This window comes from Eurypyga helias, unplaced genomic scaffold (assembly GCF_000690775.1).
Source record: "Eurypyga helias isolate BGI_N326 unplaced genomic scaffold, ASM69077v1 scaffold43645, whole genome shotgun sequence".
Lineage (NCBI taxonomy): Eukaryota > Metazoa > Chordata > Aves > Eurypygiformes > Eurypygidae > Eurypyga > Eurypyga helias.
This window is the reverse complement of record NW_010254173.1, coordinates 1-14,664: the sequence shown is the minus strand read 5'-3', so window position 1 is coordinate 14,664 and position 14,664 is coordinate 1. Positions and strand designations below refer to the sequence as shown.

General features: G+C 39.3%; 1 protein-coding gene across 1 annotated transcript; it reads left to right on the top strand.

The window, feature by feature from the left end:
* Positions 1-310: 310 nt before the first annotated feature.
* LOC104503500 (plasminogen-like) lies at positions 311-14,515 on the top strand (the record flags this gene model as incomplete). Its single annotated transcript, XM_010152908.1, has 12 exons — positions 311-359; positions 3,168-3,303; positions 3,904-4,010; positions 5,778-5,892; positions 6,971-7,134; positions 7,656-7,785; positions 7,909-8,027; positions 9,567-9,729; positions 10,612-10,742; positions 11,594-11,753; positions 13,218-13,408; positions 14,367-14,515. Coding segments are annotated over exons 1-12 (1,614 nt in total), but the record flags the coding sequence as incomplete, so codon positions are not given.
* Positions 14,516-14,664: the final 149 nt, after the last annotated feature.

Sequence of the window (14,664 nt, the reverse complement as noted above, 5' to 3'; positions counted from 1 at the left end):
TTCCCAGATTTTCCACCACCTTAACCATAGCAAAGTGAGGCCAATCAATCAGAACAAAACATGCCCACAGAACAAGAGAGTGCCTTCAGATTACCCAGCATCCAGTACACATGATCGAGTCTGATTTGGTAATCCATCCAATTCAAGGTTGCTTGAATGGTCACACCACGGCAAAGGGGGTCACAGCATGGGAGAATGATTAACTTAACCTACCTGCCTTGTTTGTTTGATGCTGCCTCACTCCAGCTCAAGTCAATAAAACTTTGTGCACCCACACACACAACTTCCAGCACCCGCCAGCTGGGCCAAAATGGGGCTTAGCAAAGCCGCCTTTCTCTTTCTTTCCTTGCTCAGCTCAGGTAAGAGTCTTTTGCCTTCTTCTTGCCTGGGTGAGACGGGGGCCAAATGCTTGCAAGCTCTGCTTGGTGTAGGTAGGACCCTAAATCCCTGTGTCACCACTTACCTGGATGACAATGGATTTGGGGCTTGCTGGCCAGAGAGAGTTGCTGTCGAACAAAGCAAGAGCTGTGGTTGCTCTGGTGTTGTGTTCGTTGGAGACCCCAGAAGAGCAACAAACAGCCTTGGTGTCTGCAGGGGGAAGTAATGGCTCCCTGCAAACATGCTCCATGGCCAGAAATGGGGGCACCCTTGGAAAGCAGCCTGAAAGACTCCTACAAAACCCATGGCAATGAGTAAGATGGCTATCTCTGGTTTCAGCAGGCTTTGGATGAAATACTAAATCTTTTTTTACTGCCAAGCATTGCTAAGCACAGTGATCCTGATTTTCATCCTTTATGATAGGAGTTTTAAAGTTTTTAAATTAAATATTTAAAATAAAAATTAAAAAGCTCCTTTATATTCCAGCAATTTCACATTTCGTGTTATGAAACACTTAAAAGAAAATGTTCTCGTTTTCCTGGGGACAGTAGGTAGAAATTTAATCTTCAGTAACCTAGATCAACTTTTCCAGCAATATGCCTAGAATTATTTTTTTACAACTCTGGAAGAAGGTAGGTGTTCCACTAAAGGTAATATATGAATTTCAAACTCATCTACAAATTCTGTAAAATAAATATTCCACATGTAGTATACATTTTAATCAGATTTATATCACATCATATTGTCTAGTACTTTAATCTTGCATATCATTGTATGGCCCTTAAATGACTTTTTTAAAGTACTATAAAAACATATCAGTACAGTTTGTATGATTTTTCTAATAGCTCAGACATTTAATATGACAGAATAACAGGGATGTATCAATGTATGATTGTGCTGAGTTATAAAAGACAGATGACAAAGTTATTTTTATTTGCTCATTGTTATCAGCTCTAACTCACTTTCTCCAAAGTCCTGATCCACAAAACTGCCTTAAAATTATTTTTTTTGTGTTCTGGATTAGTACTGGTCAAGTCTGGAAAGATACATATCTAAAAGAAAAAATTGGTTTGCTCACATATATTTTAATAATCTGTTCAATTATCATGAGTCATGTCTGGGTTTATAAAAACTTGGGCTTTACTCAGAATAATACATTCCCTGCTGCATTTTTAGTTTGTTGTCTTCTTTTTTAAGTTTACACTTTGCAGTGTTTTTTCAGGCATCTAACATCACATTTTCTTTTCTGTTATCAAAGCTTCTGTCAATCTGTGCTGCCTTTCAGTTTATGCATGCCATCCAAAATCTCGTGTGTTCATTCTTAAACCAACTGAAATAGATCTTTTTTTACAGTTACTGAAAAGGAATGGTATCTAAAGTAGTACTCTTTGGACAAATACATATTTTTAAGATAAACCAATAAAGTTTGGAAAATAAAGTTTTCCTATTCTGGTCCCCTGCAGTTGTGGAACAGTGACCTCATCTAGTTTAGGAAAAAGGTTAGGAGGGGAAACCCTTCTTTGCTGAACCCATCAGAAGAAATTGGTAGGCTGTTGGTGCTACACATAGTCTTACTGTAACAGTAAGATTAGATATGGGAGGCCTCAGTGCCAGGGATTTCTTAAGACATGAGGATCTTATAGCATTGAGCCAACTCTGCAAACTGTCACAGAAATTTAGCCTTAGGCAATTAATCATATTACTTTCATTAGTGGCCCAACTACCTTTTATTTTATATGAATATGTGTCATGTGGAGGTAGGTGATGGATGACCTATATGTCATGGGAGTTAATTACACTGGAGTGACACTGCAGTGAATTGAGCCTAATATGTGTGTTGGCATAAAAGAAAGATTCACAGTGTTACCTGTGAGAATGCTGTACGAGATTATGAATTTCCTGTTTGTCAGTAATAATCTAGCTTGAAAAGTGAAACCGTTAAACCATATCACTTCTGTAATTTTGTAACCTGATGCTGGATACGTAAATAAACTTTTTGTAGACATTAGGAACAGAAGCACAGAATCTTTATAGATGTAAAAGGAAAAAAAAAATCAATTAGAGGGCAAACTCCAATGTAAGCAACAAAATCTTGGAGCTAAGCATTAAATGTATTAGCTGGTATCTCATACACATCTTATGCACGTGTAGCTTTCAGATACCATAATACTAATTAGTTTACCTATTTAAAATCTTGGGTCAATTTGTTGCAACAGAGATGCTGCCTGACAGATTCATTAGTAAGTCTGCTTAACCAATTGCAACAAAAGAAGGATAGCTATTGTAAAAGACTATATAGTCATCTTATGATTAAGGTTTCTTGCTCCAGGGCAAGACACTTGAGGACAAACTGGTCCAATTCAGTGACCAGTAAAACTGTAGTGATTGCACCATCCACATTCATGCTTCTCCAAAACTTTATTAATATCAGTTTTCTTCATCTTTCTCTGACTGCTGTTTGTTTGATACCGTTTGGTCCCTCTCTCTCGTCCATCTCACTCTTGTTTCACATTTCTTATTCTCAGGTCCAAGTCCATACGTAAATCCATTCGGAGCTGATTCTCTGTATCTCTCTTCTGCTGTTCTTTCCTATGACATGTTCCAGTCACACAGCTTTGATTGTGTCAGGAGACAGAAATTTCCTCAGTTTATTGTTTTCCCCAGAATTATACAAAATAAATGGTGCCTTTACCTGTCAATGCTACATGAAAAATGGGACCCAACGTCACAAATTTTCTGAACTGCAGCATTCTCATTTTTAATGTCTGATTCCTTTCCTTCTCTTACAGTGAAAGGAGATATACTGGATGACTATTTAAGAACAGATGGTGTTTGGATACTTACTCGAAATAAGCAGTTTTACAAGACAAATAATGAAAAAGAATGTGCAGAGAAATGTGAAGCAGAAAGAAATTTTAATTGCAGGTAATTTCTGTTGAATCTTAAAACAACGTCACTGTGGGTGTGTGCATATCAATGACATTTTCCTACTGTTGCCCAGAACCAACATCCCTGTGCTCTTGCCCATGCCTGTGCCTTTAGCTTGAGGCTTATCTCCACACATAAATTACCAGAAGCTCAAGTAAAGGGTGGTTTGCCATGTATTACTTATTCTATAGTTAATGCTCAAGCTCTGCTCTTATCCAATGTTACACAGAGAGCTGCTTATGCCTCTTTAGATGGATGCTGCCTTGTTTCACAGAAAAAGGGTGAGATGTTTCTAACTGATTTTAGAAAAAGGCACTAACCTGAGCAGCTACGATGCTGTTGATGTTTTGCCAAAGCAGTAACTAGCGTCCCACACAGTAACTTACTCACGTAGTCATAAATGCTGAAAAAGTCAGCCACTTCAGAGCAGTAGAAAACATCAGCCTCTTACTCAGTGTCTCAAATATTGAGTGCAGTATTTAAAAAATACAAATGGATACAATACAGTTTTCTATTTTGTAGAGAAATAATTATTAATTTAATAATTTTAATTTAATTAAAAATATTGTTTCCTATCTTCCTTCTCAATTTCAACAGGGCCTTCGTATTCACCAGGAAAAAGCTACAGTGTTTAACACTGGCTGAAAATGCCAAAATGACAGTGACGTTCAACAGCATGGATGCAGTTCTTTATGAGAAGAAAAGTATGTGTATAGTAAGATGGTACACATTTACATATTAAGCTTGTTTTAACTGCATCCTTGCATTCTCTGCTGTAGTGTTGGAACAAAGTATTGCTGGTGGTGACAGTTCCAGTGAGGTGAACTGGGCTGAAACTGCCAGAATAAAGCCTATGGGAAGCTCTTTGGCACTGTTCTTTTTCACGTTCCTCACAGACCACTGATTCATAAGTCACCAGTACAGAAGAATATTGGACCAGGTTCAGCCAAGTAATTTCTGGCACAAGTGAAATATCTGTAGGCATAATGGGTGTTGTCAATGTGTCAACATTTTAAATGTGATTTTATTTTTTTTTACTGAAGTCAAATTGATTAGAGTTTTCCTTTGAGGTTAAAACAGGATAAAGGAGGAGTATGTGTTCTGTAAATTCCTCTGCAATCTGGGGTCTGCCTGTCACATCTTCATCTCCTGCCACCTTCTGCACTCTGGGAGATCCATCTTTGACACCCAGGACACATGCTGCCTCCCTTGGCATTCCCATATACCATTCAGCTCTCATGCTGTCACTATGCAACAAACTACCTCTGGCTTCTTAGGGGTATCTCGTCATGAGAGTCTGCTTCAGTGGGAATTGCTTTTAGCTCTAGCAGCCAGAAAACTGGTTTCTTTGTTTTTTCAGGGGACAGTTTTACAGTGCCTGTTTTTTCAAACAGAAGATGTAGTCATCTTCCTTCTATATTCACTATCAGGAATGAATACAAGACTATCTCATTCCTTCTGAAACCCACAGCTACCACTGCCAACATATTTGTGAAGTCTCTGCATAATCTAAATGGCAACATTTGGTATCAGTAATAGGCCCAATCCACCTCAAACCACAGATATTTCTCGTAAGTCTGTGAAAGTGCATTCTAGAAGTGAGACTTACCTTCTTAGAAGCAACCTAATTGTCACATCCAGCATCACCCAATCTGAACTTGAATTTTGGAACTAAAGGCATCCTTAAGCCTCAGAAAGGTTTTTGTTCCCCACCATGACTCCTCAGCACCAGGAAATAACTGCTGTAAATCTCCTTTTTGCTGAAATATGATGGAATCTTCGGCTTGGAGGAAGCAGTCCCCAGGACGTTTTGTGACTGCCACTCCCTTAGGCTTATGGCGACTGTACAATCTCAGCTATGCCTGACTCAGACCTTGGAGATCATAACAGTTACTCTGGCATCAGTCTTTGACAGATCCTATTTTTCTTGGGGCTGGATGCACAAAACCTGTACAGAACAGCTACTTCAATGCCAAAGGGTTCATCCTTCTGTGAGTTTAAGAATTTGTGCTGGGCTACAAGATATTATGCGCTCACATTTTACACAGCCAGAGACACTATGGGATCTGTATGCAGTCTAAACTCTGGATTGACCATAGTTACAAAGGCTCCATGAACACCTGTCTGGCAGTTACAGTTTTACTTTCTCTGTGTTAATGGCAAAACCCTGTAGGAGCATTTGATATGTGTCAGAAACAATTGTAACTTGTTATATCTGTTTTCTTAACTTGATTTTTCTAGCTGCATAAAAATAATCCAGGAATTTTCCTCTGTAGTTGACTAGTAGTTGCTAACTAGTTTGTTTCAAAATACCTTAGGGAATCACTTCTTTCTATTTGCATGCACAAGATGTTTATAACATGGCTAAAGCATCATAAACTGATGAACTTCAGAGTTATATCTACAGATGGTCAGTTTCCAGAGATGCAGTGTGTAACACCATTGAACTAACAAAGCCAATTCCATTTCAGTTTATCTTCTACAGTGTAAAAAAGGGAGTGGGAAGGACTACAGAGGAACTGAAGCCAAAACTTGGAGGGGTATTCCATGCCAGAAGTGGGCAGAAAACACACCTCACAACCCAAAGTATGGTCTTATTTTTATTTCTCTTCTGTGTTCTGAGTCTTTTCAAGCTTCCCCAACTTCATGTGTATAAACAACCTTGTAGTGCATGTTATCAAAGTCAGTTGTCAGGTGACTTTTAAAGACAACTTTATCTTCATCTGTCTTGTTACTTTTGAATCTGTTTGCAGAGAACTGCAATGGTCTGGGTAAGGAAAGGGTTTATTGTCAGCTAGAGAAGTTCTACCTAAATGCTGGGCCTTTTTAGAAGATTAAATGCTCCCTCTATCAACCCATGATGAAAATTTTGCTATTGGTGACAGTGAGGGCATAATTTCTTTTTTCAGTATGGGATATGACAAAAAAAGAAGTGGTATCTGTCCAGCTCTATGGCCTCCTGCATGCAATCCAGAGACACTCAAGAAGAAACATCCAGCAGAGCATGTATGTGCCTAAGGGACATGTCCAGGCAGAGTTTTCTCAGGGCTGGCTGCCCTGGGCTCACTGAAGCAAGTGGGGAAACGGAGAGCCTATTTCCTCTGATCTATGTTGGAGTTTTATCTGTATAAAAAGTTGGGTTTTGCTGTTATTCTAATGAAACTTGGATGTGTTTGTTTCGATTTTTTGTTCCAAAGCCATTTAGTCTTCTCTGTGAGGATTGCTGTAGGAAGAAGCCTAGGGTCACTTGCTTCAAAATCTCTGCAAATTAAGATCCAGTTGTCTTTTGTGAATAGACTCTAGAAACACTCTACTTTTAAAGTAGCTGTATTAAGAAAAATACATGACAGAGCCACAGGCCATAGTAAGCTGAGTAGATCAGTTGGATGCAAGTATTAAAGGCAATAATTGTCCTTTGAAGCTGTCATAGTCCTTATAGGCTATCAGCTCACTCATCACTGGCAACTGGGACATAGGGAGAAGCTAGTAATAATGGTAGTTACAAAATGTTTTTCAGATTTCATTAATGGGTTACAACGGGGAATCTGTTTGTCTCATTTTTCCTGTGACTGAACAGAGCCCACAGCTAGCTGACCAAGTTGGACATTTCCCTTCTGCTCCACTAAATTACTGGAATTAAATTAGAATTTTAATACTCTTACAGTTATACACCTGAGAAACACCCCAATGCAGGACTAGAGCAGAACTACTGCAGAAATCCTGATAATGATCAAAATGGACCCTGGTGTTACACAACAGACCCTGCTACCAGATATGATTACTGCAACATCCCGGAGTGTGAGGGCCAGGTCGTGCACACTGGAGAAGGTATATTTGTTTTAGAGCAGGAGTATTCAAGCATGTAATACTATTCCTGCTATTTTTTCTTGCTTTCTTATTGCAGATTGGTTTCAAATGTGAATTTAGATCAAGCTGAAGATAGGAAGATCTCAACACAAAGGTTGTTTTCCTAGTTAGCTCTAGTTATCAAAGTAATTCTGTAAATATGGAGGAACTGAAATTTTTTAATTATTTGCTGATATTGTCCTGCTCTTACCCCTAGCAATTTATTCAATTTTAACAAGAGTAAAGATTGATCCAAGTACTGTGTTACATACAGAACTCCTATTGCTATCAGTACATTGTTATCTGACAAAAACCTCCCTCCAAATGACATGTATCCTTAAAGCTTTATTTATTTGGCTATGCTGTAATGCATGGTCTCTGTATTCCTTCCATCATTAGATGGAGGAAAACCTTCCTTCCCTTTCATTGTAGTCTTCCATGAATAGATTTGCATCAAAATTCACAGGCTGGTGCAAACCTTGCCTTGCTTTCATCCTGCTTAGGCCCTACATTGGAGTGCATGCACTGTAATGGTGAAGAATATCATGGAGAAGTTTCCAGAACAGAGTCTGGGCTTAAGTGCCAGAACTGGGATGCCCAAGAGCCTCATATGCATGGATTTACCTTGAAACAGTGAGTCATGCTCAATGCTGAATTCATTCCCGCAGTGCCTGTGAGACCCTGCTTGCAGACAGCCTAATTGCTACAGCCAGCCGTAGCTGACTCACAGGCTTCTCGTTCATTTTCAATGTGCAGCTTTCCAGGGAAGGATCTGAAGAAGAATTATTGCCGTAATCCTGACGGCGAAGTTCGGCCCTGGTGTTTCACTACCAGCCCTTCCAAACGCTGGGAATATTGTAACATTCCTCGTTGCAGTGAGTCTGATTTCCTGAGATCACTCCATAGGGAAGCTCTTCTCATTAAAATGATGCAGGGAGGAGAAAGACAAGGAATCACAGTTCTGAGTAACTTGAGAAAATCCTTGAGAATCAGGGAAAGTGCACATTAATAAGCTGAACCACTCACTACATTTCTGTTACATAAAATCATGTAAGGTCAGTGAGGATGCAGGTGTCAGAAAGTGAAATACTGCCAGAGATGTTTTAGAAACCCTAATTTGCCTTCAACCACCTTACTTTTCAATTTACCTGAGAGGCAGGGCATTCAGGTTAAATCAGGTGGTAAATTTCAGCTGACCTGCTAACTCATGGAAAACACCTAAACCACCGTGTAGCCATACATGGTCCCTTCCAACCCCTAGCATTCTGTGACTCTGTGACTCATACTGTGATATTTCACCTGGGTCTGGCCAGCACAACCAGCACTGCCTTTTTCTTAGCAAGGGATGAATCCTAAGAAATAAATTCATGCCTCAGGAGAAAAACTTGACTTATCCGTGAGCTAGCTTAACCCATTAAGCTGAGAACACTAAATCTGGACATTTCCAAATCACTGAATAATGGGATTAGCATTGGCATTTGTAGAGCTAGACTGTGCTTTGAGAAAAAACATTGTGCTTTTGTCTCTAGAGCTTGCTTTCTTATGCATCTGCACCTGCCAGTGCCCTAAGCAGCATGTGTTTGCTAGATGGAGCTCACCTCAGGGTGCTCATGTAGATGGAAGAATTACTATTCCTTTCTCTATGATTAATTGTGAAAGTTACCACAGCATCTCCTTTTTTGTCATTAAAACTCAGAGAAATTTCAAGAAACAGACCAACCTTTTAGAGTCATACTTGTCATCTTCGGTAATTCCATATACAAAATGTATATAATAGGTATGCACCTATCAGATTAATAGGTTAGATTAATTTTCTCTCTGCCCTCTTCTGGTTCTGTACCTCTGATGGTTACTCTTATTTTCTTTGCTCTTCCTCACATGCCAGATCAATCCACTGTCTTTCACTCCTCCTTCCACCCAACTTCCCCAGTTCACTGACTCCAAACGCTCAGCTCTGAAGACTATTTTGCTTTCTCTCACAATTGCTTTTTGACCCTTATCCTTATCTTTTCTTCTCTTCCACCCTACCCATGTGTAATATATTAATGTGCTCCCTTCGTCCCACTTGATTTTACCAGACTGTACAGGAGTACTTACTGCCTTTCAGCTCTGCTCACAGGGGACTGCAGGCACAAAGTCTGGCTCGACCCAGCAAAGTTACTTACTGACTGCTGGAAAAGGGCAGGCACAGGACATGTGGCTGGCAGCCTGACTGCTTGTCAAAACGTATACTTTGGTTTTGCTGTGGCTTTCAACCAGTCATCTCTGCTGAAAGGAAAAGATGCATGTTTGACATTACCTAAAACAGAAGGGTTTTTTAATATATTTGAAAGCACTTTACAGCTGTGTTTTTTCCTTTATTTTCTTCTCCTTTTTCTTTTTTTTTTTTTTTTTTTTTTTTAATCCTGTTACAGCTACACACCCACCAGTTTCTGGCCTGGGTTCCCAGTGTCTTTCAGGGAAAGGAGAAGACTATCGAGGCACGATAGCCATCACCGAATCGGGGAATGCCTGCCAGCACTGGAACACACAGTTTCCTCACAGACATGGCTGGATTCCTGACAGATATCCCTGCAAGTATGCTGAGACTCGCCATTTTAACCAGAATGAAAGAACATGGTTATCCCTTAGAGATCCAGATGCAGAGGCAGGAGTAGCACAGGTTTTCTGCAGCTATGTCGCTAAGCTGTTTTCTCGCATTTTTTCAGCTCTCATTACTTCCATTCAGGTCTTGCTCTTAAATTTTTTGAGCTTCTTATTTTTTTAACCAGGTACTTTATTCTCATGTACTTGTCTCACCTGTCTCCTCCACATCCCATTACAGAGTTATAAGTATTTACTACTCTTACGCTAAAACTCTCCTGGGTGTGTTTTGGCACACTTTCAAAGCATTACTCTTCTGAAGAGCAATGCTCCAAGGCAGAAGATGTTCCAAAACCTACTTGTGCTCCAAGGTCAGAAGAGCTGGGTTTGCAGATCATCATCAATGGGCAACGGAGTGACCAGCATTTTAGCCCTTTGTTTAGATCCTGCAGGTTGTGAAATGGATCCTGCAAGTTCTCCTGGGCACGTGAAACGCTGTCCATAATCACAGGGCAAAGAGCAGCGTGCACCGGTGCCCATAAGCACATACTTTCAGTATTAATCGGTCTGTGACATCCAGCGTCGCCTGGTTCTTGCTGTAACAATCAGATACACCAATGGCTTGTGTCCTGAAGTCAGCTTTTGCTGCCATGTCTTGGTCTCAAAAACAAGAGAGAAAGTTAAGCATTGGAGAAGTTCTTCATATACCATCAGCACTTAGACTGTAAATTTGAAGGCAGTTGATTAGTCCCAAAATAGAGGTGCATGAGGTAATCTCCAAAAAGGATAAATATAACCACAGAGTTGAGTGCTGCATGAAGTCATCGTTCATACTCTTGAACAAAACTCTTCCATGAGCTGATGTTTCTGTTTCAGGGGCTTAGAGGAAAACTACTGTAGAAATCCTGATGGAGAGAAGAGGCCTTGGTGCTACACCGTCAACAGCAACGTTCGATGGGAATATTGTGCAATTCCCCACTGTGGTGGCACAGAACAAGGGATTGCTGGTATGAGTAGTGGAGTGTACTTGACAGAAGGACTTTAAAGCAGGACCTTAAAGAACTTTATTGTTTCTCATTGTAAATGTGCCAAATCTTTCCTCAGTCCCTTTGTCACTGTTGTTAGTGCAGGTTTTCTGGTTGGCATGTTACAAAACCTGCCAAATATTGTACTTTAAATGCTTACGGAAGTGCAGTGAGGGAGGTAAATCGCCAGCTGACCCAACAGAAGAATTGCTGGATGAAAGAAGTTTATTTTTTTATATTTCCCCTTTTTTCCCTGAATGTAGGTCATTTTTAGCAAGTTAATTGAAAAATGAATAATAAGTTTAAAGGTATAAAAAAGTGCTAAATAGAAGGAAGTGCTATTTTTTGAAAGTAGACATAAAGAGAGGACAGGATCTTCCAAAGTAATAAAAAACTCATCTGAAACATCCATTCATTTTTCATTTAAGCACAAAAAATAACAAGAAGGTCTTAGTGCATCAAAAGGATAACAAAGTGATTAAAGTTTAACATAATGTCCATTTTAGAAATGTATTGGGACAAAATCACTAGCATCTAATCTTTGAGGATTTTTCCTGTGAACTTTCTGGTATTTAATTCAGACATGTTCACATATACCAAAATGGAACTCATGGATGGACCTTCCACCAAACAACATCTGACGCATGAAAGTTTCCCAAATGTCTTTGGGAATGCCCTTCTGATTTCCATGATGATTGTGATGCTTTCACTGGGCACTGTCTGTATAAATGAGTCATTCATTTTTGTCATCCCGTGTGTTTGATGCTTTCTTGTGCCTACTCAGTAAACATAAAATTGTGATGCAAAAGCCAAGTTTCTGTTGTTCACTGCAGATGCGCCTGTGCAGGTTCCCCTGTCAGAGGAGTGCTACCAAGGCAAAGGCCAGAGTTATCGTGGCACAGCTTCCATCACTGTATCAGGAAAGAAATGCCAGGCCTGGAACTCCATGTTCCCACACAGGCATGAAAAAACCCCGGACAGATTCCCAAATGCGTATGTTTATCTCAAATTTCTTGCTTTACCTGACAATGACAATGACCAAAGACAATGCCATTGACCATTGGTATTGTCTTTGCACATCTATGCCTTAAAACACTGCCAGGGAATGTATCAATAACAGGGAGTTTTTCCAAGAGTTAGTTTCATTTTTAAAAACTGTTTCCTTGTTATTTAAATTCTGAGTAAAATACAGCTGGGTCCCTTTACTCTTAAATCCGAGCTTCTGTAGCCAAGAGACTTGTATCCAGAGTCTGGGCATATGCTGAAATAGGCATTTTGTTTATGAATTTGAGACCTTTATGGTGGCCTTTCCACTTACTCCATCTGGGAGCATTTATGGTGCAAAAACACACAGTCAGATATATTGTGATTAGAACTACCATTTGAATATTCTTTTTAGTTGGAATTGGGCACCCAGACTTGCATATACTGAATTTTCCCCCTTGATTGGTCTTGTTTAGATTATCAAAACTGGGCCTGTGATGACTTGGACAGCTAAACATACTTATGTCCCTGTGGTTAATAAGGGTAGGAAAGCAGTAAGACAATTTCTAGGAAATCCATCATTGCTTGGTGTATCACAAGTATAAGCAGGAAGTCTAATCTTTTTCCCCTTTTTTATGATGTCATCCTAAATTTTTCTTTTTTTAAAGTTTTCAGTCATATTTTGGCATCAAAAATACTGGTGTATTGAAACTGGAACATCTTCAGAAGGGATGCTGTTTTTTAAACACATTTAAAAAATTGAAATCAAGCTGTGAAAATGTGCAATTAATGTGTTCTGGCATATTTGAAAAAAAAAAAATTTCTTTTTGTTTTAATTCTGTGACCATGCTGTGATTTGGGATGGGGAAATACTGCAACTCTGCAAATTATTGAAAAAAAATAATTCTACTTTCCCATGCCCCAGCAAGCACAGGCATGGGAGTGTTCCCACTGAATTCAGTAGAAGTATTTTATCTGGGGTGTAGGGGAGGGATCATTTACACTACGTATTTATTTGCCATTCTTCTTAATATTAGAAATAACCCTTTGACATTTTAACATAAAAACTTTGCTAAAGCCTAATTACCTACCAACAGTATGGATCTTCCTGCATATTTATCACTAATTCACACATTCACACGATTATGTGTGCTTATACATATATACTTAGACATGAAATTATTGACATATTGGGCATTTATTTAGCACACTGTCATATTACAGCCAGAATTTAAGCCAGTAGTTGAATTATGTTTCTTTATGCGTAAATAAATTAATGACTCTGATATACATGTGACATATAACTCTTTACTTGTATCACAGCCATAAATGTGTTTGCTGGTAATAGGATACCTGGCAAGAAGTAAAAAATTAATAAATGTGTTTAAGTCTACATAGTACAGATCTACATCTTTTTGGCAAGGTGCTTACTTTCAGTCTCATGCAGCATGACTATTATACTTATTTTTGCAGGGATTTGAGGGACAACTATTGTAGAAACCCAGATGGTGATAACAGCCCATGGTGTTTCACCACTGACCCCAGCATGACATGGGAGTACTGCAATCTCAGGAGGTGTGATGATCACACACAAGACCCCACACCTAATGACGCTTCTGCAACAATGGCACAGAATGTTGGGCTGATTACACCCACCACATCTGGTAACAGCTGGCTACAAGTGACACCTCCTGTAGATTCTGTGGGAAAAGGAAATAGTAATCTATCAAAATTATTCTTGAGTGATGATAACCACATAACAGTCACATTCCTCCTCCAGCTTTCAGTTCTGCACTGTTGAATTTTTCAGCAAGTACTGTTTAGTCAGTTCATACCCTTTAGCGTATATAATTTTACAGTGCATTATGTAGGATATAATTTCATTTAGAGGAACAAGAGGAAAGAAAAATTCCAGTGTTTTTGTAGCTCTGTGCTATTGAAATATGATCACAGTGAATGTTGTTGTAATAGGAATTTTGCTGGTGCTGTGCTTTAAGTTTTTAGAATGCTGACCTTAGCTTGTTCTATTGTTCACAGGCAACCTTGTTTTGCAAAATGTATGCACCAAAAGAAACAGGTTTTTGCTCTAACCTCCCTCATTGGTTCCTTAATTAATCATCCATGTTGGTCAAAGTGGTGTGACTTTTCTGAATGTATAGTAGCATTTTCCATGGATTATTGACTTTGCAAAGGAAGGCAGCAGGGTTGAATGAAAGTTATGTTCGTAAATGGAGCTGTGCACTCTTGCTCGTGGGCAGCAGAATAAAGTACCTGAAGCAATGCCTTCAGAAGCCACAATTGCTGTCTCAGTGTAATGGGCTGCTAACTCTGAAATTTGCTTCTCAGGGAAGGTGTTTACTGATACCAACTTGGCAAAAATCTTTAAGTCTTTTCAGATATTTGTTATATGCTACAGAAAATGTTTAGCCTGAAGCTCCTTAAATTTTTTTCCAATCTCACTCTGTACATCCAGGAGTACATCCACCTTGACATATCACATCACAGGGGTACATTTTTGTCTTTCTTTTGAGCAAGCCCTAATTAATCTGCCTTGTTTCTGCTTATCACCACCATATAGAGATTTGTCAGCTAACAGTGGTTCCTTTTCCACTTTTTTCACAGACTGCATTAACGGTAATGGTAAAGACTATCGTGGCACAGTAGCAAAAACTGGAAGGGGCAGGATTTGTCAAGAGTGGAGTTCTCAGAAACCTCATAGCCACAAGTATTTCACTCCTGTGACTCATCCAAGGGCAGGACTGGATAAAAATGTAAGCAGCTACTAATATCACTGGTGTCATTGAACATTGTCTGCATTCTCCATGACCCCTTAGTAAACACTTCATGTTCAGTCTTTATAGGCCGGGTTAAGCATACGTGGAAGTCATCGTATGGATAGAATCATAGAATGATAGAATGG